This window comes from Osmerus eperlanus, chromosome 15 (assembly GCF_963692335.1).
Source record: "Osmerus eperlanus chromosome 15, fOsmEpe2.1, whole genome shotgun sequence".
NCBI classification, from domain to species: domain Eukaryota; kingdom Metazoa; phylum Chordata; class Actinopteri; order Osmeriformes; family Osmeridae; genus Osmerus; species Osmerus eperlanus.
The window spans coordinates 13886902-13913350 of NC_085032.1; the positions used below are offsets into that span (position 1 = coordinate 13886902).

The 26449-nt window shown below is 45.3% G+C and overlaps 2 protein-coding genes across 2 annotated transcripts in view; both read left to right on the plus strand.

The window, feature by feature from the left end:
- The first annotated feature begins 234 nt into the window (after window positions 1-234).
- cpa6 (carboxypeptidase A6) lies at window positions 235-16801 on the plus strand. Its single transcript, XM_062480194.1, has 11 exons — window positions 235-634; window positions 4447-4522; window positions 8692-8816; window positions 10148-10262; window positions 11164-11265; window positions 11724-11828; window positions 12546-12656; window positions 12951-13041; window positions 15113-15315; window positions 15481-15565; window positions 15828-16801. Exons 1-11 carry the CDS (start codon window positions 519-521, stop codon window positions 16046-16048), a joined length of 1350 nt encoding a protein of 449 aa, XP_062336178.1. The 5' UTR covers window positions 235-518; the 3' UTR covers window positions 16049-16801.
- Window positions 16802-18895: 2094 nt separating this feature from the next.
- The window catches only part of arfgef1 (ADP-ribosylation factor guanine nucleotide-exchange factor 1 (brefeldin A-inhibited)), a 46373-nt gene continuing 38819 nt past the window's right edge, over window positions 18896-26449 (plus strand). The window contains 1 exon segment of the mRNA XM_062479099.1: window positions 18896-19240. Within this exon segment, the coding sequence (XP_062335083.1) occupies window positions 19117-19240 (124 nt within the window). The 5' untranslated portion in view covers window positions 18896-19116.

Below are 26449 nucleotides of genomic sequence, written 5' to 3' on the forward strand. Positions count from 1 at the left end.
ACTCCATTTGTTGTAGTTTATATTATGCAATATATGGGCTTTACAAGTCGCAAGTAGTACGTCGCATGTTTAAATTAAAAGGCCACTTAAATGCATTGCTCGGTTAAATTCACTTTCACACTGATAATCCAGTCTACGCGCGCTCATCTCTTGAATCCCAGACGGATTGGGGATCCTGTTACCTCCCTGACACCGGACCACGTGACTCTAATACTCTACTTTTTAAATAGAAGGATGCTTTACAATTTTCAGAAGAGCTTCAAAGGGGTGGTAAATCCTTCGAATTGTGCCAATTGACCGACTTTCGCACCTTTTGAACTTTTGCGCAATTGTCGGAAAGGAGGCTTGCTGGTCAGCGCGCGGCATCAGGAGTTACCAATGATTCCCAAATCTTATTGACAACGGGGCCGTCCTCATTTTTGTCCCATTTTCTATAATGTGCGTATAAAGCGGTTTAGCTCAAGTTTGCGGAGGAATCATTTTAGACGGAGAATTCGTCTGTCATCTGTTCGTACGGGATGCCTTTAGACTTTTCAAACACATTTCGCGCCTCGTTTTTACTGGGTTGTGTGATAATCTGCAGTAATGTGCTATGTCCCGTCTGTGCGTACCTGTACAACAACCGCTACGCAGGGTAAGTGAGGATTCTCATTCATTAAAGACTAGAAAATGAAACGCATCCTAGTTTCTCGTGAGTGTTTAACCATCTCAAAATATTGGGCGTCAAATCAAACGAAAAACAACATAGAAAGTTCGTCTTTTATCCTGTGTTGAAATTAGATAAATAGACAAAACACGTCTACATCATTAACTTTTTTTCCGGGGTAAAGAGGAGACATAACATGATGTTGTGTCTGGTCTGTTCACAGTCGTTTAGGAATTACGGGACAGTGTTTTTCAGATGGGTGTTAGATAAGCTTGCAGCGGAGCTCATAGTTCAGAGCACAGATGAAATCTCTTTCATCCCCTGTGAGAAACCCAGACAGTCTGGTAGATGAGACGTTCCTGGAGCAAATGCATCGGGGTCTCCCTGGGCCAGTAGCAGTAATGGGACCTTACTCACTGGGACATTTTGGAAGAAGGTTTGTGAAGCACAGAAGCACTCCGTTTCTGCTGTTGGAAAGACATTTAGTCATTTAGCAGACGCTCTTATCCAGCGCAAAGGCTTCCACTTTAGCCTACCCAACACCACCACCTCCACCCTCCTCCTGCCCCCTTGCTCTGTTCCAACTCCATGTAGCTACCTCCACCCTTGGATCCAGCCGTTTCACGCAATCCATCACTAGATTGCACTCTTTGTGCCCTTTTGGTTTGTATGTTACATGTTAGATGTAGCAGGGCCTACCTCGAGAATTTCTAATCCCAGTGTTACCTTGTGTGATCTGTGCAAATGACCTCTAAAAGACTTTGACTTTGACGTTAGTTCATCTCTAGAAGTGACAGTAGGAAGCCGAGGGCAAGAAAACAAACGACCCCCAACCTCGGGCGCTACGAGGGGGGAGGCTGTTCTCCCGGATTCCAGAGCGCCGTGGGCGTGTAGTCCCACACCAACAGCAGGTCCGCACAACAACGCTTCAGTCTCGCCGATCTAAATGATGTCCATTGTTAGATCTCCTCAACATCGTCTTACTCTTCATTCGTTTACGGTGCTCATATCATGGTGGGTGTTGCACATTAGCTCCTATAACATCCTCAGAGTTCTCAGTGGCTAAAACACGCACCCTTAAGCCCAATTTATACTTTTGAAAAGGTCGCCGACAGAAATGACGTCTCGGTCGACACTTTTAACCGTCGCTTAGAAGTGTCGCCTACCAGGAGAAATTTCTACTGGCGCGGATGTCGTCACATAGTGAAAAATTAAAATGGTCAGTTTCTCCGATTGATCACCTAGGCTACAAAGTGTTAACAATGTAACCATAGCTATGAATGTAACGGTAAAATGATTCTGTTTACGTCACGCGAACCTTGAGCACAGGCGACTGTTTGCCGAAGTATAAATGCAGCAGCCTGAGCGACACTTTTTTTTTTTCGTCGGCGACCATTTCAAAAGTGTCCGCGACATAAGTATAAATTAAGCTTCAGTCGCAGGATTTGACATTTGTTTCAGAGGCCCGGTGATGTTTTGTATCTAGCAGTCTTTAGAGTTGCTTGCTTGTCTTTGAAGGCCAGTGATTCATCTGAACTGTTGCTGTCAGAGGGTGCTAGGGGCACTGTGAAGAATGACAGTTTAAGGACAGCTTTAGCCTAGAAAGCCCCGCTGCCAGCAGACGCAAAGCTTTGAAGATTGAGAAGGATGCCAGAATTGTGACAGAAAGTGTCTGTCATCTATAGAGACTGCTATGGGATAAGACACAGTTCAAGTGGGAGGCAATAGAAATCGAGTTTTGTGGAGTGACGTGTCATTATAGCTCAGATGGAGTGAGAAGAGAACTTCTGGTTGCACTTTGTCATTTATAAGGTTCTTTTTCCTGTCATCCGCAATGTTTCACTGAGGAAACGAGCAGACATCTTCTTCTGCTGTTTCAGAAAGAAAAAAGAGTAGTTCCTTTTGGCCTGGAAAACACGGAGGTGCTTTGAAAACAAAACTGCCTCCATCTATTTGCTACGCTATCCATCCACATTCTCAGTGCTGGAAAGATCAAGGCCAACCTGGCCTAGTTGTAAAAGACCCACAAGCTCCGAGTTCCAACAGGGGACGTGTTTGAATCTGCCAGGTGCTGTTGTGTGCAGCCGTGGGTGGCACATCGTGTGGAATGGGGTGGCGGGTACTGAACCTTTGTTCCCTGGCCCTCTCAACTCAGAGTGGCTCTGGGCACCCTTTGTTTAGGGGGGCCCTACTTCCTGTGTCACAGTGTAAACGGCCGCCTGAGTGAAAAGAAATGTATGGGTGTAACGTTAAAGAGAGAGAGAGAGAGAGAGAGAGAGAGAGAGAGAGAGAGGCAGTTGATGAAAGAAAATGGGAGAGGAACAGATAAAGACGGAGACAGTGAAAGTGAGAGAGAGACAAAGAGAGAGAGAGAGAGAGAGAGAGAAAGAGAGAGAGAGAGAGAGAGAGAGAGAGAGAGAGAGAGAGAGAGAGAGAGAGAGAGAGAGAGAGAGAGAAAGATATGGTTTATGATATTGTTATAGCTGGGTGAGAAGTGGGTATCTCTGTGTGTAGGTATTTGGTATGCTAGGCTTGTGTGTTGGAAAATAACCTTTATGGTGTAACCATTATGTTCATTTATATAATCCCTGATAACTTTACCTCAGTGTGACAAGGAGAACGAAACAGTAGTGTGTGTCAATGTGTGTGTGTGTGTGTCAATGTGTGAAAATCCATACTAAACCTTAAAGAAAAACAAGGTTCTGTCATGTTACCGTAAATTATTTAGACATCACACACACACTTAAAAATACTTGTAATACTTATTCAATTGATCAATCTGTCTTATTCATGTTATGCTTAACGAGGTGATAAATGAGTGTTATGAACACATCAAAGTCTATTACGATGATTAAACTGAACACGAGCAGTTAGTCATTTGTCATTAATTAGTTGCAGCAGCTAACTCATCGACTACGTGGCTAGACTGAAGCGTTGCGTCTGGGCCTATGCTCCTGATGTATCCGCTTCGCTTTGTATCCGATGTATACGATTCAAGCTGTGGGCCCAAGCCTAACAAACATCTGGGACTTTCATGGTGTTAGTTAGCCAAACTCAGGCGACTCACTGTGCGCTTGCTCATCCTCTGAGACTGCTGCCATTTTGAATTTTTCTGCAGTCTGTGTTCGTTCTCTGCCTGCCTAAGGATTCCTTCTTCTACAAAGGATTGACTGACGCGCCTCTCACTAACCGCCCTTCCATGTGAACACCTGCAAGTATGTCTGCCTTAACCTCTGTGTGACTGGTTGAGTAAAGAACTAACCCTCCTGTACCAGAGGTTTGTGGTATCATAGTCGGAACCTTCAGTTGAGCTGGGCGCGAGTGTGTTCCAACTGTAGGGCTGGTGTAAGGAGATCCTATAATGAGCTGTCAGAAGAACCGCTCACCTGCAGGTCAGCCATGCAGTTAATGCCACACTGTGACAAGCGGCCCTTCCCTTTGAACATCACCTGCCTCTCTGCCTCCTCTTCCTGCCTGTACAGAGACCAGTGACACCGTAGCCCCAGCCTGGTAAAACAATGCTCTCAGGGGAGCGCTTCTAAATCCTGTGAACCTGACAAGGCTTTCATGTTGTTATGGTTTGTATAGGGGTGCAGATTACACATGATTTATTTGTACAGTAGGAGGTTTATAAAAAGGTGGCTATCTCATCATGCGACGATGTTCAGAACTTAATAAACATCTCCCCCTTTCTTCCATAGGAGTCCACCACTTGAATGACTAGGGATTTAGAAGATCATCATTGTCTTTCCTCTTGGTTTCTGTCACACGATACTGAGGGTGTAACCTTGCTTCCACAGTGACCAGCTCTTCAGGATTACCCCCAGAGATGAGGACGAGGTCCAGGTGCTGCAGACACTTTTACAACATCACAAGGTACGCTCTTAGACCCCGCCCTCTTTCTCTCACGTGTCTCTAACTCTAGCTCTGAGGTTGATGTCGCAGTGTTCTGTTTTAGGATCCCTTTCACACACATGGACACACACACACATTAACACACAGGTCCCAGGATCAGGCTTAATGTCAACAGGGGTGACCTTGTCAACAGGGAATTATGCAAATTGAGCTGTCACACACGCGCACACACACACCTCTGATAACTCAATTGAGCTGGTATCTGATCACACTGTACAGATTTATTTTTACTTGACCAACAGTTTTGCTTCGTCAAATCTCCCAGACATTCAAAATCAAATATCATCTCAGTAGTTAGGAAGATAAACAACAATATAGCCGTCGTGGGGAGATACAAAGTGAGTTCCAGAGTGAACACTGTTTAGACAATCTTTTCTGACAGGATGTGGTTTGAAACTTCTTCCCTCTCAGCTTTCTCAAAATCCAAACTTTCCCAACTGTGTCAAAGCTCTCTTCTCTCGAGTTCAATCACTCTTGTTACTTTTGAGTGTGTGTGTGTATGTCAGTATGTGTGTGTTTGTTAAATTCCCCTTGTGTCAGTTCATGGTCCATGCCTTGAGTGTGACACACCAGACACCAGTCATAGCACCAGTGATGCATGACATCCAGGATGGTTTAGTGGTGCCAGCACGGCACAAAAGCTTGGGACAGGGGCACTCGGACCCTGAGGAGACAGTAGGAAGAGCCCGACAGGGTGACATGGTGACAGGATGACAGGAGCAATGAAGCATGAGCATCTGCAGAATCGAAGATATCCCTCAGACACATTTAGACTGCAAAATAAAGACTTTGCACTCCTTCCATACTTATCTAGGAGGATCAGGACCCCTGTCTACTTCAACGAGCTGCCTAACCAGAGTGGGTTGGAGAAGACATGTCTGTTTACTGGAGGCTGAAGATTTACAGCATCTAGTGAACTACAGAGCCATATGGCCAGGATGGTCAGGTTGAGGACATTTGTAGATAGACACCTCAGATCAGACAGATGTACTTTTAAACGTGAGGGAAGAATTCCATATGGTTGCCATATATAGCGATAGAGGAAAAACGCTATATAGGAAAAATGTGGCCACTCCCTTGAGGAAGAGCAATATCCCCTCAATCCCATTTGGGAATGATTATACAGCAATACAGATGACCTTGGAAACATATTGATGTACTTAGATGAGGAAGTTGAGGAAATACTGGTGTAAGAATGATGAAGGCACCCACAAAGTCAAGGTCCAAATTATATTTTCACACCCGTGTTCCTCTGTGTTCTGCTGGAGGTTTGTAGTGGCACACACAGGTGTGTGGGGGCGTGTGTGTTTTGCTCTTCCTCGGGTCTATTGGTCTTTTGGCTGTTTGACCACCCAGAAACCATCATTCACCGTATTTAGCCATCAACTTGTGTTCAAACTGTTCCAAGAACAACATAACTAACCCAGAGAAGGAATGGATAGTTTGAAACATAAATGTCTATAAAGAAGGTGGTGATTTATGGTGGAGAATGCCAGGACTGTGTTACGCTGTTGGTCATGGTCTGGGTCTTTGTCTAAGGAGAGACAGTGGAATGACCCAGGGTATGCCTGGTGGGTAGTGTTTAGACAGCTGTGCAGAGCTGTTTTCCCTTAGCTTAGCCGCAACGTGATGCCCAATGGGCTTACAGTCGCACTTCATCCCCTCAGGGAAGGGGAGAGGTCATATATAGTAGGAAGTGAGGCCAGAAAACTCAAGAATGTGAGAGAATGTGTCAAAGATAATCATCGTATAAGCCTTATGTAATCCAATGGGAAGTCAGAGAAGATCGTAATTGGGGTTTGTTTATTGTCAGAGACCTAAGATCCTGGGGCCCAAAAGTGACAATGATCGTGAGAATGTTCGGGGAACAAGGGAGAAGGTTGCAAATAAATGCTTCCCATTCTAATTTGTTTACACTGAAACTGTTTACTCTGGTAAGCCTGCCTTGTGTCGTCTCTCTTTACGAACGAGCAGATGTCATTTCAAGTCAATTACCTTTGGAGAACTCTACTCGTCTACCGACAGAACATCCCACAAAGTAGTTAAATACCACTGCCTTCTCGCTCGTTCTGTCTCTTACCAGCACTCCCTCCTCTCTCTCACTCTCTCTGTTTATCTCTCTCCCTAGTTCTCTCTTTCTATTCATCTTTTACCTTTCTATCTTCTCTCTCTCTCCTTGTCTCTTTCTCTCTTTCTCCATGCCAGATTTTCAATAAAGCAGTAGACATATAGGTACCCTGTAACCACAGACATAATGACTTAAACAATCAAGAGATAGAGAATACAAGCCCCTTAATTTGTTCCCAAATAAAGCCCTTCAACCAGCCAAGGAATACATCCGTCCAAACTATTCATGTAAATAGATCTAGGAATCCTTAACTGGGACCAGTCAGATTTATGTTAATGGGACGGTGTACTGTCTGATGCTACACTGTCTGTGATCAGATGTGTTTCTGGATTTGTTAGACCAACAAAGAGGTGATTTTGAAACATTCATGTTAACAATAGTGTTCTTTTGGCCATTTGGAGAGACTGGCTACATCTCTACATCAGCTTGGCTCTGAATTGCTGAGTAAACCTTAGGCTGTACACAGCTGTCATGACAAAGGTTGGTTTAAAGTGCGGCTCTGTGCTGGGTCATGCTGGTCTGCAACCCATTAAGCCAATTGACACATTAACGTGCGTGTGTGCCAGCCTGCAGGGTCCTGTCCAGGGGCTGGAAATGAGAGCCAGCTGGTCTGGTAACCAGAACATGGAAGACAGAAACCACACAGATCCTGGAACTCCATAATGTGTTTGTATTGTGCTGTATGTAGGAGAGACAGAGAGAGAGATAGAGAGAAAGTTAGAGAGAGAGAGAGAGAGAGAGAGAGAGAGAGACAGAGAGAGAGATAGAGAGAAAGTTAGAGAGAGAGAGAGAGAGAGAGAGACAGAGAGAGAGATAGAGAGAAAGTTAGAGAGAGAGAGAGAGAGAGAGAGAGAGACAGAGAGAGAGATAGAGAGAAAGTTAGAGAGAGAGAGAGAGAGAGAGAGACAGAGAGAGAGATAGAGAGAAAGTTAGAGAGAGAGAGAGAGAGAGAGAGAGAGAGAGAGAGACAGAGAGAGAGATAGAGAGAAAGTTAGAGAGAGAGAGAGAGAGAGAGAGACAGAGAGAGAGATAGAGAGAAAGTTAGAGAGAGAGAGAGAGAGAGAGAGAGAGAGAGAGAGAGAGAGAGAGAGAGAGAGAGAGAGAGACACACACACACTGTTTGATACAGTCTACAGTATGTTCAGTCATTCACATTATACCACACAATTATTTGAAATCTTTATCATATCACACTATAGTTCAGTAAATAATAAACTAAAAGGAGTTACTTTCTGAAAACTGTGATATGATATCTGGTGCTAAATATGACAGAATAGATGATAGTTTGTCAAAGTGGTTCATAGCAAAGTATATATTTTGGGTGAAGTACCGTATTTGAAGTAGTCCTTGATATATTTCTGTGTTCCTGGTATTCCTAACAATGGAACGATTCTCTCGCTGAGAAAGAACAAACTGTGGCTGTGTTTATGCGGCTGTCTGGGGTCTGGCTAATGGGCAGGTTATTTCAGCTAAAGCTAACAGCCCTATCTCCTGGCAGGTGCTGAAAGGAAAGGCTTTCCTTGGTAAACCCAGGTCAGACAGCAGCTTGCATGAAGTTTTTTTGGTGTGTGTATGTATGTGTGTGTCTGTACAGTACAGAATGTGTGGTGTGTGTGTGTGTCTGTACAGTACAGAATGTGTGGTGTGTGTGTGTGTCTGTACAATACAGAATGTGTGGTGTGTGTGTGTGTCTGTACAGTACAGAATGTGTGGTGTGTGTGTGTGTCTGTACAGTACAGAATGTGTGGTGTGTGTGTGTGTGTCTGTACAATACAGAATGTGTGGTGTGTGTGTGTGTCTGTACAGTACCGAATGTGTGGTGTGTGTGTGTGTGTCTGTACAGTACAGAATGTGTGGTGTGTGTGTGTGTGTGTGTCTGTACAGTACAGAATGTGTGGTGTGTGTGTGTGTCTGTACAGTACAGAATGTGTGTCTGTGTAAAGGGTGTGTGTGTGTGAGTGTGTGTGGACCTAAATCCCAGTGTGCTCCTGTGGTTTGGCAGGTGAACCTGTGGCAGCCCAACAGTGCCTCTCTGATCAGACACAACGCCACCGTGGACGTGCACGTGGGACGGAACAGCACACAAGGGCTACGTGCACGTCTGCAAGGAGAACACATCCACTTCAAGTATGGGCTTTGAGAAAAGAACACCCCCCAATGTATCCTACACACACACTGAACACACATGCACACACACTGCACACACACACACACACACTGCACACACACACACACACACTGCACACACACACACACACACTGCACACACGCACACACACTGCACACACACACACACACTGCACACACGCACACACACACACACACACACACACACTGCACACACACACACACACACACACACACACACACACACTGCACACACACTGCACACACACTGCACACACACATACACACACACACACACACACACACTGCACACACACACACACACACACACACTGCACACACACACACACACACTGCACACACACTGCACACACACACACTGATCCCTATTTCATTAAAGGAGCTTCACCCCCGAGCTCTTCGACATCACAGGATGGGGAACATCTGTTGCCCAAAGGCTGTCGCGAGGTGTCTGGCTTTCTGGAACCACAATGTGATTTGCACATGCGAAGGACTCCATTTCTATCACACAATCTGCAGAAAGACACACACACAACACACACATATACCCACTCTGGTCTTGAAGTTCTTTCATCTCTGCGCCCCATCAGTCATCACTATCAACCATCAAATGATTTAATCAAAGGAGCCACAGATAGAAAGACCACCATTGTCACTATCCTACACTCTCTCCGTCTCTCTCCCTCTCTCTCTCCCTCTCCCTCTCTCTCTCTCCCTCCCTCTCTCCCTCTCTCTCTCTCTCTCTCTCTCTCTCTCCCTCCATCTTCAGTATACTCTGCGTCTGTTGGAGTAATCAAGTCTTATTGAAAACAACAGTCAAAATCAATTCCAAATCTAAGCATTTGACAACAGAATGTCGATGGAGGAATATAAATCCTACCCCTCATGCTGGTACTCTGATAATGGTACTATTTCCATACCTGCAATTCTGCTTTCTATTGACCTAACAGCAGTTACGTACAATACAAGGAAAAGTCCAATCATTTTACAATGATTCAGCCTCTCCCTCTGCAGGGTGTCTGTTGTCCAAGGTCAGACTCAATGCAGTCCGCTTATTACTCTAAATTTACATTTACATTTTAGTCATTTAGCAGACGCTCTTATCCAGAGCGACTTACAGTAAGTACAGGGACATTCCCCCCGAAGCAAGTAGGGTGAAGTGCCTTGCCCAAGGACACAACGTCATTTGGCACGGCCGGGAATCGAACTGGCAACCTTCAGATTACTAGCCCGACTCCCTCACCGCTCAGCCATCTGACTCCCTAAATCTTTTTCAGTCTCTCTTCACTGCCTCTCTATCTTTCCCACAGGGTGTTCATCTCCAATCTCCAGAAGGAGATTGAAAAGCAGTCCGGATATCGCTCCTCCCGCAAGCGGAGGTCTGAATCCCAGTATGACTATGAGGTTTATCACTCTCTGGAAGAGGTAGGCAAGAAACAGCCTCTCTCTCTCTCGTTCTCTCTCTCTCTCTCTTTCTCTCTCTCTCTCACACACACTTGTTCTTTCTCTGTATGAGGAGAGCATTTTAATTCAACCTCCTGTTAATCTCTCAGTCTTGGAAGCAGAACCTGCATACATTCCTCAGACAGATAGCAGATCCACCAAGGTTTTCAGGTAGACTTCACTAACCCCTCATTACCCAGGGCTTTGAACCTCTCCCACACACACAGACACACACATACGCACACATGTATACACATATATACTGTACATACACACACACACGCGCACACACATACACCCACGCATAAATACTGAACTACACAGCCATGCTCTTTAAAATAGACCACAGCCGCAGAATCATGGCCTTCATTTAAGATTAGTTGAAGACATCTTTTAAAGAAACCAGTTAAACATGAATATAATAATTCTCCACCGGCCTCATTGGTGAATGTGTTTGAGCTGGGCTGGATGAGTGTGACCCCCCCCCTCCTCCCCCCCGCCTCCTCCCCAGTCAGCAGTGTTAGATTCACCATCTGGTCAGAGCAGCAACATGAGGACCAGGAGTTACTTAGTGGGTGTGCAGGCACATGGAAGGAATTGAAACAGTTAAAACCCCCAGTGGGGCCCTTGGTGAAGCCAGACAGTAAGTATGTGTTATATCTACCACCCTGCTTCCTGGTACCATATGAGTTCTGTCACAACGTTCTCGTGTGATTTTCAGCATCAAAGCTGATAATGTGGTTCTGGCCTGGAGTGTCCTACTGTTAAAGTAGTCTGACGTCCAGATGTTTGGTTCTCGGATTGTCTGAGAACATATGGAAGAACTAGCCTTTTTTTTTCCATAGACGTGTGACTGCTTGACCTTTGGAGTTTCTTTCCATAGATTCAGAGGTGGATGTTTGAGATGAACAGGACCCATTCTCACCTGGTGGACATGTTCTCCATAGGAAAGTCCTACGAGGGCAGGCCTCTCTATGTGCTTCAGGTAGGTAGAGGACACACATACACACACGGTTTACACATTCTTTACACATTCTTTCAATATCTATCGGTGCAGCCCAAAAACAAGAGTTGAACTGATTAAATACCTGTCACAAGCTCTTACTCTTAAGGCCCTAGCACACTGAGTGCGAAATTTTCATATACGTTTTTTCGTAATCATCAGCCTCAAAATTCGGTGGCTCTGAATTGTCAAAAAAAAACTCTCAAAATGCTGGCCATGGATGCGAAAAAGAAAATCTAACCCAATCCGAACTTTTTTTGGACGGACGAAGGTTTCGGAGGCAGTGTGTAAGCGCGATTGACATAACGTGAGGTTGTATATATTTTTTTACGTGCGAACATTTCGGACACGAATTTCGGACTCAGTGTGCAAAGGCCTTTACTCTTTGACAAGCAAAGAGATACCTCTGTTGTTGATTGACAGTCTTCTTGTCCTGTCAGCTAGGAAAGAGAGCGCGGCCCCATAAGAAGTCTGTGTGGATCGACTGTGGCGTCCATGCCAGGGAGTGGATAGGACCAGCCTTCTGCCAGTGGTTTGTCAAAGAGGTGGATAGTCCTATAGCCAATACATCCCTTTATGCAAATCTGTAAAACACAGTGTTTGAGTTTAACTGAAGGTTACACTGCTGCCAATGATGGGGTGTTGAAATGTAAACAATCTTAATTAAAAGTCTGGGCTGCTAAACATGTCCTGGTCCAGTATTCAGGAAGCCGATGTCTGTTTTGGTTGCTTAACCTACGTGGTGAACATCTGTTTGCAAGCGTTTCGTGCAAAACGCATCGGAGCAACCGTGGATGTCACCTCTTGAACGCATCCCAGGCGATCGGATCTGCTCAGGCGGTCTGTTCTCCGAGTCCTCGCACACAGGAGGAGTGAGCGTGCTCGTATGAGGATGAAAACAAACCTGCGTGAAGCATGCATGTTTTGATTTCTCACACGGACAACCATGGTGCAGTGTGGGCAGCATAGGCGTAGTCTTTTTTAGACATAAACAATAACTATCGGAACAAAAGAAGATGGAACGAAACCCACTTGTGCTGAATAAACACATGTAGAACAGTACAGTGGTACAGTTTGACCACTAAGGGGCAGAGCTCTGTCCTAATGCAGATTAACCTTGGACTGAGCCTGTGCTTAAGGAGCAGGTATTACTTCATCTGCTCCCTCCCATCCTCCTCTCCAACACCAGGAGTAATTAGCATACAGTGCTAGCACATAGAAAGCAGAGGAATCAACCTTGCTACTTTGATGTTATATTACAGGCCCTTCAGTCATACCAGTATGACTGGGCGATGAGGCGGTTGATGAACCAGCTTAACTTTTACATCATGCCTGTCTTCAATGTGGATGGATATCACTTCAGCTGGACCACGGTAAATCTTTCACAAGTTTCACATTTCTTTTCCATTTGCAACAAGTACTGTACATTAACATGCAGGTACACAAACATTATCGGCCCTGCTCCTCTCAACAGTTTCCTAGCAGTCTAGGAAACTGATAAGAAACGTTTTTATCTCAAACTTAGATTACAAAAATCTAAGTTTGATATCCTATGTGGTGTTTCTGAATATTCATTTTGAAATATATATGTCCAATGCCACCAGCATCTCTCTGAATGTATTTAATCTCTTTAACATCTATCTCTCTCTTGATGCTTGTTCCACTAGGACCGGTTCTGGAGGAAAACAAGGTCAAAAAACGCCAAGTACCCCTGCAGGGGTGTGGATGCCAACAGGAACTGGAAGGTAAAGTGGTGTGGTGAGTACACAGAGGGTCTTATCTTATCTTTATCTGAGAGACTCTGACAAGGTGGGGATGGCGAATGTGCAGCGGTGGAATCAAACAAAATTGAACTTCTAATCGCAAAAATGGTTTCAGGCAATACACGCTCCCTCTCTCTCTCTCTCTCTCTCTCTCTCTCTCTCTCTCTCTCTCTCTCTCTCTCTCTCTCTCTCTCTCTCTCTCTCTCTCTCTCTCTCTCTCTTCTGTCTCTCTCTCTCTCTCTCTCTCTCTCTCTCTTTCTGTCTCGCTCTCACACGCTCTCACTATATCACTCTGGTTGTCTCTCTCTCTTACTCTCGCTCTCTCGCTCTCAGCCTGTTTCTCTCTCCCTCTCCCCATCCCTCCATCCATCCCCAGCTACTCAGTGCTGAGTCTCCTGGAGCGATCCCTGCCTAATGCATTTAAGTTGTGCATGAAATGTTTGTGTGATGATGTGACAGTGGCGTGTTTCATGTGACTTCTTAGCGTCTCAACCAGGGTGGCAGCTCTGCCAGCCTCTCTGTGGGACTGCAGGCTCATGCTAGTTGGAGTCTGAGTTTACAAAATATGGATACTGGAGAGACAGGATGAAAGGGAGCATGTGTATGAAGATAAAGGAACAGTGTGGCATTGATCATCCACAAGGCACACAGAAGGTCATTGGTGGATACAGTCCGAGCTTTGATGCATATTAGTCCCGAACGATTTGTCCTATAGCGCCCTCAACAGGCAGGTCAATGCCTTAATTGGAAATATAACTAACTTGATACCTTGTGCCCCTTTTCCCAAACACAAGTCTCTAAAGGTCTAACCTATTCAGGGGCAACACAGCACCCAGAATATCAAGTTTTGCTGTCAGGGCCAGGGGGCCCCAGGGAGAGGGTGCCGGAAAGACACACTCTACTTAACGCACACAAACTCTGCTAAACGCACACACACACACACACACACTGCCCCACACTCATACTTCCTGCAGTACATACACATGCACAGAGTGTGTTCATTAGGAAGACCAGGACTATATAATTTATATCATAATTACAGGGCTGCCTCTAATGTTTGGATTTGACGTTATCAGTTATCAGGGAGTCAGGTGGCTGAGCGGTTAGGGAAGCGGGCTAGTAATCTGAAGGTTGCCAGTTCGATTCCTGGCTGTGCAAAATGACGTTGTATCCTTGGGCAAGGCACTTCACCCTACTTGCCTCGGGGAGAATGTCCCTGTACTTACAGTAAGTCGCTCTGGATAAGAGCGTCTGCTAAATGACTAAATATAAATCAGTCAGAATGGAAGGGGAACAACAGATGAGACAAACGTGTTCCTGAGCGGTTGAACAAATACATGATTAAATCCCCTCCAAACATGTGTTATTATGGTGTGTTTCGACCTGCTCACTTGCAACTCTATTAGAGGACGTCATCTGGGGACCGAGTGTGAATTCTGGAGGAGGTTAATGCCAGGGGTAATTTCCAGGGTAATTTCAATCTCTGGTAATTAATTTTGGATATTGTGCACCAAGCTGTTTGTGCCGCCTGGCTATATATAGACTTCTGCAATTCCCTGTACATTTGCATATGCAAATATCAAGTTGGCTGAATATTTTGGATGATGCTTGTTTGCTCATGGGTAATCCAATAGATGCCATTCTGTCTGCAGGTTAGTGCATGCTGTACGTCGCATGTACATTTTTAGTTCACTTGTTTACATCATTCAAGGACAATTGGTTCAAAGCTGACTTGTATTTCAAATATATGCACAAAATATAGGAAGACAGAGAAAGAGAGTATTCTCCTCTATATTTTGTTTTATTAGATGTAACCTCCATGGGCCCTTAAATTATAAAAAAAAAAAAGAATGTTGGCTTTCATTTTTGGTCGCAAAGCATTGAATGAATTCAGAATGAAAATGGGTTGGGTCTTTACAAGTACATATCCAAGATATCCTCCCATTGCTGTTGAGCTTTTGCCCAGAACCCCCCCCCCCCAAAAAAAAATAAAAAAAATAACCCAAATACATTACTTTTTTGACAAAATGCCCCCCTTTGCTTCTGCTTGGTTTCTCCCTCTTCAGAAGAGGGGGCTTCCTCACACCCCTGTGATGACACGTACTGTGGACCGTTCCCTGAGTCTGAACCCGAGGTCAAGGCTGTCGTCAAGTTCCTGCGGAAGCACAAGAAGAGAGTGAAGGCCTACATCTCCATTCACGCTTACGCTCAGATGCTGCTCTACCCCTACTCTTACAAATACGCCACCATACCCAACTTCAACTGTGTGGTAAATTCAATCAAACCTAAAGATCTATCTAAAAACAAACACTGATTGTAGGTTTAATTCTCGGGTGCTGATTCAAAAAATCCAGATGTAAAGTAGGAATGCAAAAAAAATGTGTTAAAAAAACATAAGAATTAGATTTGAGTGGATAGACTTGTTCCCCCGCAGGAGTCAGCCGCCCACAGTGCAGTGACAGCCCTGTACTCAGCCTATGGAGTGAGGTACAGGTATGGGCCTGCCTCCACCACTCTCTGTGAGTTATCCACCTCCTCGACTCTCACACAACACAACACAGAATGTTTATCTCCAGCAACTCCTGTTGCCAACGTTCATCTTAAAAGCATGGCTAGTTTTCTTAGCACCAGAAGAGAACGTGAACAGTGAACATGTGTTTATGTGCACCGCGCAGCATGTGTGCCTGTTAAAGTGCACTCTTACGGCCAGGAATTGAACCGGCAACCTTCTGATTAATAGCCCTATTCCCTAAACGCTCAGCCATCTGACCCTCTCCGTAGACGTGAGCTCCGGCAGCTCCATGGACTGGGCCTACAGGAACGGGATCCCCTACGCCTTCGCCTTCGAGCTGCGAGACACCGGATACTTCGGTTTCCTGCTGCCCGAATCCCTCATCAACCCCACATGCACAGAGACCATGCGGGCTGTCAAGACCATCGCGTCTGGCCTGCTGAAGAAGTGCGACGAGACAAACAGGGACAGTTTCCCGTTTATTGGATAACTGGGACCTGTGCTTAGGGTCAACTCCCTGTCTCTTCATCTGTAGGCCACAAAAGATTGTTATTTTGGGATACAAATGGCATGACCCGATGGGGATCATGGATGGTATTGTGGTGATGGTGGAGGTGTCTTCTTTGGAGGAATGGGGTCTTTAACTGAAGGTGGTGGGCTTGAAACTTTTTGGACAAGCTCTAAGCTTATAGTAGGGAGGAATAACGTTATCTAATGTTTGGTGTTGTACTGAGTCTGCGATTTCTTTAATGGGACAATTCAGAGAACACCACATGAACTTATCAGTTTACAAAGATGGTCATAACCCTTGACTGGCTTTTTTGACAATCAACCTCATTTGTTTCAAACAGATGTCCAAATACATTAAAGTTCTGTCTCAGAACAGTGTTCAGTCAAATGACCTCTCCAGACTTCAGGATGCCACCCCTATACGTTTGGGACCAGACAACTGGGTCCATTTCATCTTAAGAACCTCTAAAGAACCAGGATGATGCTGAGCTTCTGGTTCTCAAAACACCTACAAATGGACCACAACGTTTACACCACAGTGTTTACTTTTTTGATATGACAATATTAATAACATTTTAATGAAATGTTACGAATGTTGTAATGGAGTGTGCATGCTCATAATATTTCTCATAGATTAATATCATGTTTGTTGGGGGATAAGGAAATTCTAACATTTTGTTTTAACTGAATGCTAATTTTGTAGTTTTTTTTTAAAATAAAAATGTAAACATAATGAATGTTTCCCATAATTGAACTATATTTAGAATTTTAACAAAAGTGGGCTGCTGGCTTACATATCCTTGTTAACGTCTAAAGAAATATATATTTATTCAAACAACTGTTTGGCGTAGGGTTAGGCCCATGTCTACCATACCGTATTACCAACTGTATACACCACTTGACTTTAATGAGTAGTGGGCAACTGTTCACACATCACCCCCACCACCCCCCCACACATCCCCCCCCCCACACACCCCCCCCGCTCCCGTCTGGCCAAACAGGTGAGAGTGTAGTGATCTTTGTCAGACATTGATGCTCGTATGGCATGGCCACTCCCTCTCTTTGCCTGGTACTTCCATGCTTCCAAAACACCGTTAGCTGATTTATCTTAATATCTGAACTTGAATGTTAATAACTGCCAGAATGTAAGAGAAGCAACATTGAGGTTGTTTGACAGGAAAGCGATCTCTAGGTAGCTCTCATCTTGCTCACTCGCATTCATGAAACAACCAATTCCGAGAAACATCACTTTCCATAGCACCTCTTTATTTTCCTACAGCAAATCACATGTTTTTCCCTTGAAGAAGTAATTCGGTCTTCTCGCCTCTCTCTTTCCTCTTTTCCTCTCCTCTAGTTCCTCCTCGTGCGCTCTTCATTTACCCACTGATAAGTTCTCTTGCCTTTTTTGTTTCTTCGACTAAACACATTACCTAACACGGACGCAGTGAAAGACAATATCAGCTCGAGTGTGAAACAGTGTAGCTTGATTGCTGGCAAAATAAACTGAACAAATATCAGGCATACTTTTCCTTTCAGATCATTTTTATCATCACCCACATGATTCCTGTAATGAATGAGTAACACAACTGTTTGTTGTATCGCTAATTGAATTACATTTTATTATTCTCCCTAACATTTAGTCTTGAGAAGTATTTTTATCGAGTAAACATCACACTGTGTATACTTCAGTTCCATATTCAACACTCCGGTCACTGCGGTAATAATGGTTGTGCAATCCCCATGCATTTCCCCTTTACCTGAAAGCCCACACAGATCATATCTGAACCATGCAATGACCTTCCAGTTTCACTGGGAGACTGCACCCTGCCCAGCATGCCTGGGTAAAGACGTCAAAACACACGTCCATGTTGTGGATGATTGACCTATTACACACACACACACACACACACACACACACACACACATATCTGATGTGAACATGGGGTTCCTTTACACCTTATGTTTGATAAACACACAACCCACAGCACTCCTATGCACATGCATATGGCTATTTAATTAAATGAGTGAATGTAACATTCACAACCCATGGGAGTTCGGTGTTTTCTGTTTCATTATAGGCCTACCAGTCTGAAAGCAGGATATACAGTCAACTCCCATCATGTGATGACAGTCCTTTTTACAGCTTCCTTGTCACCACTGACTGTCACTCTATACGTGAAGACTTCCACTTTTGTGGAAACAACACAAACATGTTATCAGTGCCAGTCACAGTTTAATCATAATGTGTCAGGCGCATGTTTGACTCTAGTTAATCATCCTTAAATACTGTTAGGCTTCATGTCACTCGCTGCATGGTAATTAATGGGCGCTGTGGACATGACTTTCCCTTTCATAACTGTGTGGGCTCATGATTTTGATATAGCAGCCTATTCCAAACCCAAGGACAACCATATAATGACTTTGTTATCAAATAAACAACTATGTGGCTGTCGTTTACATTATAACAATGTAACCACCACGTTTAACAAACAGAAAGAGGTCTGTACATTTGGATATTTGTTCGAATTTCACTACTTGACATGAAGTTTGACCGATCCTTGTCTTTTTTCTGTGTGTCAGGAAATCTGTTTGGTCTTATTTGTCAAACCACAAGCTGCAAAAACTCCTGAAGATGAACAGCACCTCCTACCGTGCCTTATTTGTATTATTTTCGATGAATGTGGCTTTAACATACAAGCCTACAATCGTCTCTAACCAATAATCAACCTCTCTCTCTCTCTCTCGCTCGCTCTCTCTCTCTCTGTCGCCCTCTCTCGCTCGCCCTCTCTCTCTCCTGTCACTCTATGCGCCCCTGCCTGGCTCGCCCTACTGCCTCACTGCAGCCGCTATCAACGTGCCTGACGTCGTTTCCTTCCAACATGGCGCAGGCAGGTTGCTAATGGAAATCTAAGGGATTTACCCCACCTTGTGAGTTCATTTATGTTTGTCTGTACGAGACACAGCGACTGCCATTGTCAAAAGGAAAGATCTATCTGAAACTGCCGCTGCCCTTGGGACAGGTGTTCCTCTCCCCAATTCCGGTGCGTCATGTATGAGGGCAAAAAGACGAAAAACATGTTCCTGACCCGAGCTTTGGAGAAGATCCTAGCCGACAAGGAGGTTAAAAAGGCACATCATTCGCAATTGCGAAAAGCCTGCGAGGTGGCATTGGGTGAGTGTGTTGATGTGTTATTACAATCTTGGGCTGTCATTAATTTGCGCACGTCATGCATCTCTGGTTACAAGCTAGAGTTATCCCCTGCTACAATCTCGCAACAAAAAAAACGATTTCCATCATTCGCCGTTTACGGAAGTTTGTGTTGTTTTTGCCTAGCGTTTTAATAATTAATTATGTTCTAAGTTATTACACAACTATTTAAGTGTCTTTGTTAAATACGGAAATGGTGCAACTAAGGGCTGGATGACTTGCGTAGCCTACAGTAGCCTGGCAGCAAGTGAATACGGATCGCTCGCCGCGTTGGTTGAAGTAGTCCGATTAAGTTAATGTATCAATCTGAATAGGCTACGTGTTACTTGTATTTATTCGTTGCACATTTTCTTTGCATGAGGTGTAATCAATCATCAATGTATCCTATTTGGGTCGCTGTCACCCGAGGACATGATAGCCTACTGTAAGAATGTGTCCGTCTATTCGGTGTTGGGCTGCCATAATCGGTCTTAGCTGTCCGAAGTGCGGGAGGGAGTGGTGGTGAATTAAAACGAGCTGTAGGTATTGTCGAGACGTCAGTTACATCTACTCACCGACACTAAAGTGCTAATAGAAAACATCCATGGGCAATAAGTGACCCGTCATTCGTAGCAGGTGCACATTGCGGAAAACCCATCCCCGTTGGTTGTGTTTTAAACGGTGTTAGCTGAACACAGAAAGGTGGTTGGTGTTTTAAAAGGTCAAAAGAGTTTCTGTTTTGCGCCTTGTTTTGCCCATATAAGCAGTAGTCCATATTTCAACACAACTGGGTGTGTGCGCTAGTAGGCGTTATTGGCATTTAGCTAGGAACAACTTAGATTCTGTTCCGCTACCTTGGTAATCTGACACTTACGACCAAACAATGAGACCACCATTGTTGAGCAGACAGCCACGGTATCTTCCTTACCTTCTCCTTTCAGGTGTAGACGAAACTGCATGACACAAACACAACATAGGGTCAGGCCAACATCATAATTGTTTGCTGGTAGACTTTATCATTCCCAGAGGCCCTGAAACAAGCTCTCAATGGTTATGAAAACCTTCAAGTGCAACTCTTCATTCTCGAATCTTTTAAAGCCTGTGATAGCTGTGCAGAAAGGTAGCTTTTTAGTTCAAAAACACATTAGGCTATAGAAATATGTATGATGTCAGAGATACAGTAGCAGAACCTTACTGTGTGGGTGTTACAGAAGCATAAGTACTTCCTCGTACGTGCTGCCTATGATAAAGCAAGGTCACTTTAAGTAAGCAAATAATTGAAAAAGCCACGCTGTGATTATAACACTGTGTGGTGTTCCTTTTTTCATCAACAAGCTGATTTGTTGGAGCTCAGAAACAGAGAGTGAGGTAACCTCATATCAAAACAACTGGGTGGCCTAGTGTGCTCACTGACTTACATAATCCCCTTTATGCCTTGCGGCTGCGAGACATTTCTCTGAGAGAAACCCACTTCTTCCAGTCTGTTGCCCTGCCACTGACAGTCCCCACAGGTAAGGCCACACTGGTCCATACTCAGACTACAAACCTGCCAAGTACTGGATCCCTGCTGTCTGAGGTTAGCTGTGGACATCTTGAGCATCTTGTCAGGTTTATTATTATTATTGATTTGATAGGAATTTTGTGTCACCCACTGCCCAGGTTGTGGACACTATAGGGCTGTTGCTCTTGTTTCAATTCAGTGTTTTTCATGGGACATTAGTTAATCTTTTTATTATTGTCTGGCAATCCAGAGAGGGGTCATAGTGTGACCAAATGTCTGGAACCATATCCAAATATTTTTATGAATACATGTTACATTGTGTATATATACTGTATACACACACACACACACACACACACACACAGTATTTCAAGTAAGGAAAACATTCTTACAAACTCGAGAATCAATCTTCCACCCCAAATTAGTTCTGGGCTTTTGAAATTTCACATTTGTTTGTATTTGACCCACATTGGGACTGGGCGATATACTGCCCATAAACTGTAGTGTAGGCTGTCAACAAAGGACTGATCGGCTTCAGTCCGATAGTCAGACTCTTCTTTCCCACAGAACCTGACCTTTTCACTGGAGCTTGGAAATACCATAGGGCAGCTTACATATCACCCTGTATAGGATCCCTCTCTCACATTCTCAGAGACCTCAGGAGGGGCCGTGGAGGCAGGAGATTTATCTTCGGATCACACAGTGGGCATTTTTCCTTCCGATGAAAGGAACAGACTGAGGAAAAAGGGGAGATGGAGGGTGAGAGAATGAATCCCTGCAGACATCAAAGGCTTGTCGAGCTGCGGACCGGAGCTGCCCACTTCCTCCACGAAACACACGCTAAGACGACGTCACATCTCATTTATAACAAAATAACAGCTTGCTGTTACCGGACATTGAATTAGAAGTCGGTGTGTGAATAGGGATGATCCTCATTGTGACACGTCTGGTAGACCTATCATGTAACAAATGGGCACTACATGGTAATGCTGTGTAGTGACTGGATATTTAGATGTCATCGTCCTCAGTCTTCTAAGATGTTGGACTGACGGAGCTGGATCTAGTGACGAAGAAAGTGTTTAGTCCATCTCTTCAGTAATGGAGTGACTTAAGTTCAGTTGACTTGTGGATTTTATAAGTATTAGCCGTCTGCAGATCGGGAGAGAAAACTAGACATCGGACGATAAATGAGTGGTTGGAGATTGGAAAAGTTGAAGGTGTTTATCAGTCCAGGCAGTTAGGAGAAGGCTGCTCCACTCCCAGTCTGACTTGGCAGCTCATCTCCATACCAGAGGGCGAGAGATCCTGGCTGGAGGTCAGGGGTCACGCAGCAATCAGGAACCCCCCTGGACACAGCTAGCATCTCTCAGTCCTCTCACATCTGCCTGTGAATACATTCAGCCCACATTCAGTCCTGTCGGCCATACTGCATGCTACTTGGTGATAGCCACTGGCTCACAAACCTTTGGAGCGGTCAATATTTGTAGGTATATTTTCTGTACTTGTTGGGTTTTAACTTTTGTTTTCCAGTAGTTGCTTCAGGTCATGGCAGAGTTCTGTATATTCTGTAATGATGTGTGACCTTCTAGAGTCAGTGTGATGTATGCTTCTAGAGACAGAGAGGCTATTGTTGTTTTACCCTGACTGTACCCTCTGTACTGAATCCAGTACCCACAATCACATAGCAATATCGTCTCATTCTGTACTGTAAACATTATTCCGATGACCCGTTTTATGTTCTAAATTTTGTCTTGACAGTCTACCGTAATCTGTACATGTTTCTACGCAGGGCCGATTATAAAATATGACAAATAAACATCTGGAACTGAAATGAATTATCAAATCCTCCAGTCACATTTGTACTCGACATTCTTTGGTGTTCATCTTTCATTTCGATGGCAGACAAGTATTGCCAGAATTGTATGAGTACTATCAGGAAGTATGTGTGGACTGATAGCCACCCTGAATTCACCAAGTGTAATCCTACTAGCAATTATCTGAGTGACTGTTTGTTGGTGAGCCAGCTCACCAACCCAGTATTATTGGGTAGACGCTCTCTGTGCTGTCAAACTAATTTCACGGACAACATCTTAATCCTGGGTGGCTCTTTAAAGATTTTCATTTTATTAGCTTCTTGTTCCTGATGGTGAGGACATGCAATTCGTTTCTGCATTTTGCTGTCTGCTCGTCGTCTCCAGACATATTTCAATCGTCTCATTTAGCAGGTTAAAAATCACCTCAAATAGATGGCTTTTTTCTGAGACAACAAAGTAGCAGTGAGTTCCATTGCTTCAACTCAAAGGAGTGTTCTGAACAATTTGTTGGATATTGGAAAGATATATTATTCATGTGCTGAGCTCCTACACAGGTTTTTGTATGTGTATCGAATGCGGGAAAGCAGGCTTTCAGAACCGAGTTACGTTTTAGCATCGCCATGCAAGGTAAGGTATCTGCCGGCTCGTGATAAAGCAGGAAGGGGGAAGGTTTTGCCACGCTGGAAAATGGAAATAAGACCAAAGACAAACGATGTTGTTTGCGTCTATGGCGGGATGAAATACTGGCTTGTTACAGAAGGCAGCTTCACCAAGGTTATATAGGCCTTGATTGAGGACTGGTAGATGAAAACATACAGTGCAAAAACGTCCACCCAGTGTGACTTATCTGGCCTACTTGAAAGATTCAAGTGAAGACATTCACTCACACATACACAAACACTGCATGAATCAAAGAGTATACTTGAGTGACCATCATCTAGTCAGTGGTGCTGTAGTCATGGCTGTCATGTATCTCCCAGGATGTGACCAGGACACTTCTGGTCATTAGTGACTGAGAACACATAGTCCCCTTTGATAAGCCCCGTAATGGCTCTGATTGGTTAATTAAGGTTTGCATCACAACCCCCAAAGGGTCAGTGAAACACAATGGCTTGTGGGCAGACCAGGCAGACATGACGCTGGATGCTCCATGGTTGGGTTCAGAACACACGTTTAAAGCCTCATCTGGATTCTAGGATTGTCGCTGAATTACCTGGTAACATCAAACAGTAAATGCCAGTCTATTCTATACCGTAGCTCTAAGCAGCAACTACTGTAGCATTTACAATTATACATTTATCATGGAATCTATTCCGAGTCCAAAAATACCTCAAACATCTCATTCCTTTTATCCAGTCGCACTGCATGTTCCTGTCACTAACTTCTAAAAGCTTACAAATGCCCCTGATATTCTGCTCGTAAATGAGTAAAGTTTACAGCCCAGTGGTTAAAAAAGGTGTACCGTATTTTGACTCTGACTGCTGTTGGAAGCTACAACCCACCAGGGGATAGGCTGACAGAGGACCTGGAAGTGGAGCTGAGGGGGGAGAAGGAAGCAGCAGCCGCCTTCAGCCGTGTTTTATGTTCCCTTTATTGTCTGTTCCAGAATGGGTTTTTTTGTGGCAATAGATTTGCATGTCCCTAGGGTGTTGGGCAACTCCTTCTGTTTATGGAGACATATATGTGTGTGCACACACGAGTGCATGTGAATTAGGTGTGTTTATCAGTTTCCACGAGGTGCAGCTCATTCTGGTCAATCATACTTCCCAAAACATGGAGGGGAGGGGAGTAAGAAGTAGGAGATTCACGAGTAGAGGAGAGAAAGCGGTAGGAGAAGGCAGTAGAGTGAGTTCAGCCCCCATGCCGTGCTCCTGTCTTCCCTCTCCCAGACGCGGAGCAGACAGCTTAGCTGTGCAGCAGCCTGCCGCTCCAGTAGGCCACCGCTTCACCACCATCCACATAATGAGCTGTGGAGGAGTCAGCTTCTCCCTGCTGAAACAAGATCTGAGGCTGAAACCATCTCTTTCATCTGGAGGAGGGAGTTTGGAGGAGAATAGGCTAATACTGTTTCACCCGTCAGTGTAGGCCTTTTTCTACTTTAGATATTTGGTTACAGTGATACCTACCGCATGCATAAAACATGACTGTTCTGCCCCAGTGCCTCATTCAGTCTGAGGACAGGTGGTGAATTCATTAGCTTTTAACCACAAACAGATGAGAGAGAGATTGAGAGAGAGAGAGAGAGAGAGAGAGGGAAACGGAGATCCCTCCCTCTCCACTTTGTTGTAGGACAAGTTGTGGTGCCCGTGTTTAGCAGATTCCACCATCTGTGAATATGGAGACAAGCCTGTATGCTGCTAACAATGCTTCACCATCAAGGAGGGTTGCAGAGGGGAGCACGTGATGGAGGGAGGGAGGGAGGGAGGGAGGGAGGGAGGGCGGGAGGGAGGGAGGGCGGGAGGGAGGGCGGGAGGGAGGGAGGGAGGGAGGCAGGCAGGCAGGGAGGGAGGGAGGGCGGGAGGGAGGGAGGGAGGGAGGGAGGCAGGGAGGGAGGGAGGGAGGGAGGGAGGGAGGGAGGCAGGGAGGGAGGGAGGGAGGGAGGGAGGGAGGGAGGGAGGGAGGGACGGAGGGAGGGAGGGAGGGAGGGAGGGAGGGAGGGAGGGAGGGAGGCAGGGAGGGAGGGAGGGAGGGAGGGAGGGAGGGAGGGAGGGAGGGAGGCAGGGAGGGAGGGAGGGAGGGAGGGAGGGAGGGAGGGAGAGGGGCACTGAGAAGAGGAAAAGAGAGGGAGGGAGAGAGAGAGGGGGATACTGAGAAGAGAGAGGGAGAGAGTGAGTGAGCGAGCAGCCTTGGCCTCGTATCGAGAGTGCTCAGACTCAGGCTGAGTCTGAATCTTTAAAAAGAGCACACTGTTAGGCAGAATGAGTTTAGGAGGAGTCTGTGCACTCAACAGTGTTCCTGTTGTGCTCCTCAGGCAGCGTTTCACCTCCACACTCTCCACCATCCCCTAACTGTACTTCCAAACAGCGGAAGGAGAGACAGGGGGAAATTATACAGAGTCCTTGAAGTCTGTTTACTCAGCAGAGCTTTTCCTAATGGTTTTTCACAGACAAAGCCCCGCTTGCACAGTAATCAAGGACGAGTGAGCTGTGTGTATTTGGTGACTGTTGGAGCAGAAAATAGTGTGTCTGGGCTGTGGCAGATAGTATACTGCTTAGGGTGGAGCTTAGATGAATCTGGGTGAGTCAGTAGGCCAGATACACACACACACACATTAGGTAGTCCAGACAACCCCTGGTTGTATTTCCTGCTTCTCCTCCAAATGTAATTACTGGTGTGCAACCTTTCCTTTCACCCAGCACAATGGAAATGCCATGGGGTCTGCTGTTTCTCAGGCTGGCCATGGATGGCCCTCGCCCGCCACACACAGCCACCAGGGGCAGCGAGGGAGGAGGCGGCCTCCGACACAGATCCTGGGTCAGATTAGTCAAGCGCTGTCAAGAGTCTTAATCATCAGGGTGCTGGAAGGAGAACTGACCCGGGAGAAGGGGTTAAGCAATGCATGGCCTCCTAGGTCAGGCCACGGTTATAGGTGGTGAAACACCGCTGGTGTGTGTGTGTGTGTGTGTGTGTGTGCCTGTGTGTGTGTGCCTGTATGTGTGTGTGTGTGTGTGTGTGTGTGTGTGTGTGTGTGTGTGTGCCTGTGTGTGTGTGTGTGCCTGTGTGTGTGCCTGTGTGTGTGTGTGTGTGTGTGTGTGTGTGTGTGTGTGTGCCTGTGTGTGTGTGTGTGTGTGTGTGTGCCTGTGTGTGTGTGTGTGTGTGTGTGTGTGTGTGTGTGTGCCTGTGTGTGTGTGTGTGCCTGTGTGTGTGTGTGTGTGTGTG

What these genes read in the sequence shown, in the direction of transcription:
- cpa6 (XM_062480194.1), top strand. Translation starts at nt 519, where the DNA reads ATGCCTTTAGACTTTTCAAACACATTTCGCGCCTCGTTTTTACTGGGT. An exon ending in CACTTTTACAACATCACAAG is followed by an intron (nt 4,523 to 8,691) that starts GTACGCTCTTAG and finishes GTGGTTTGGCAG; the next exon opens with GTGAACCTGTGGCAGCCCAA. An exon ending in ATCACTTCAGCTGGACCACG is followed by an intron (nt 12,657 to 12,950) that starts GTAAATCTTTCA and finishes TTGTTCCACTAG; the next exon opens with GACCGGTTCTGGAGGAAAAC.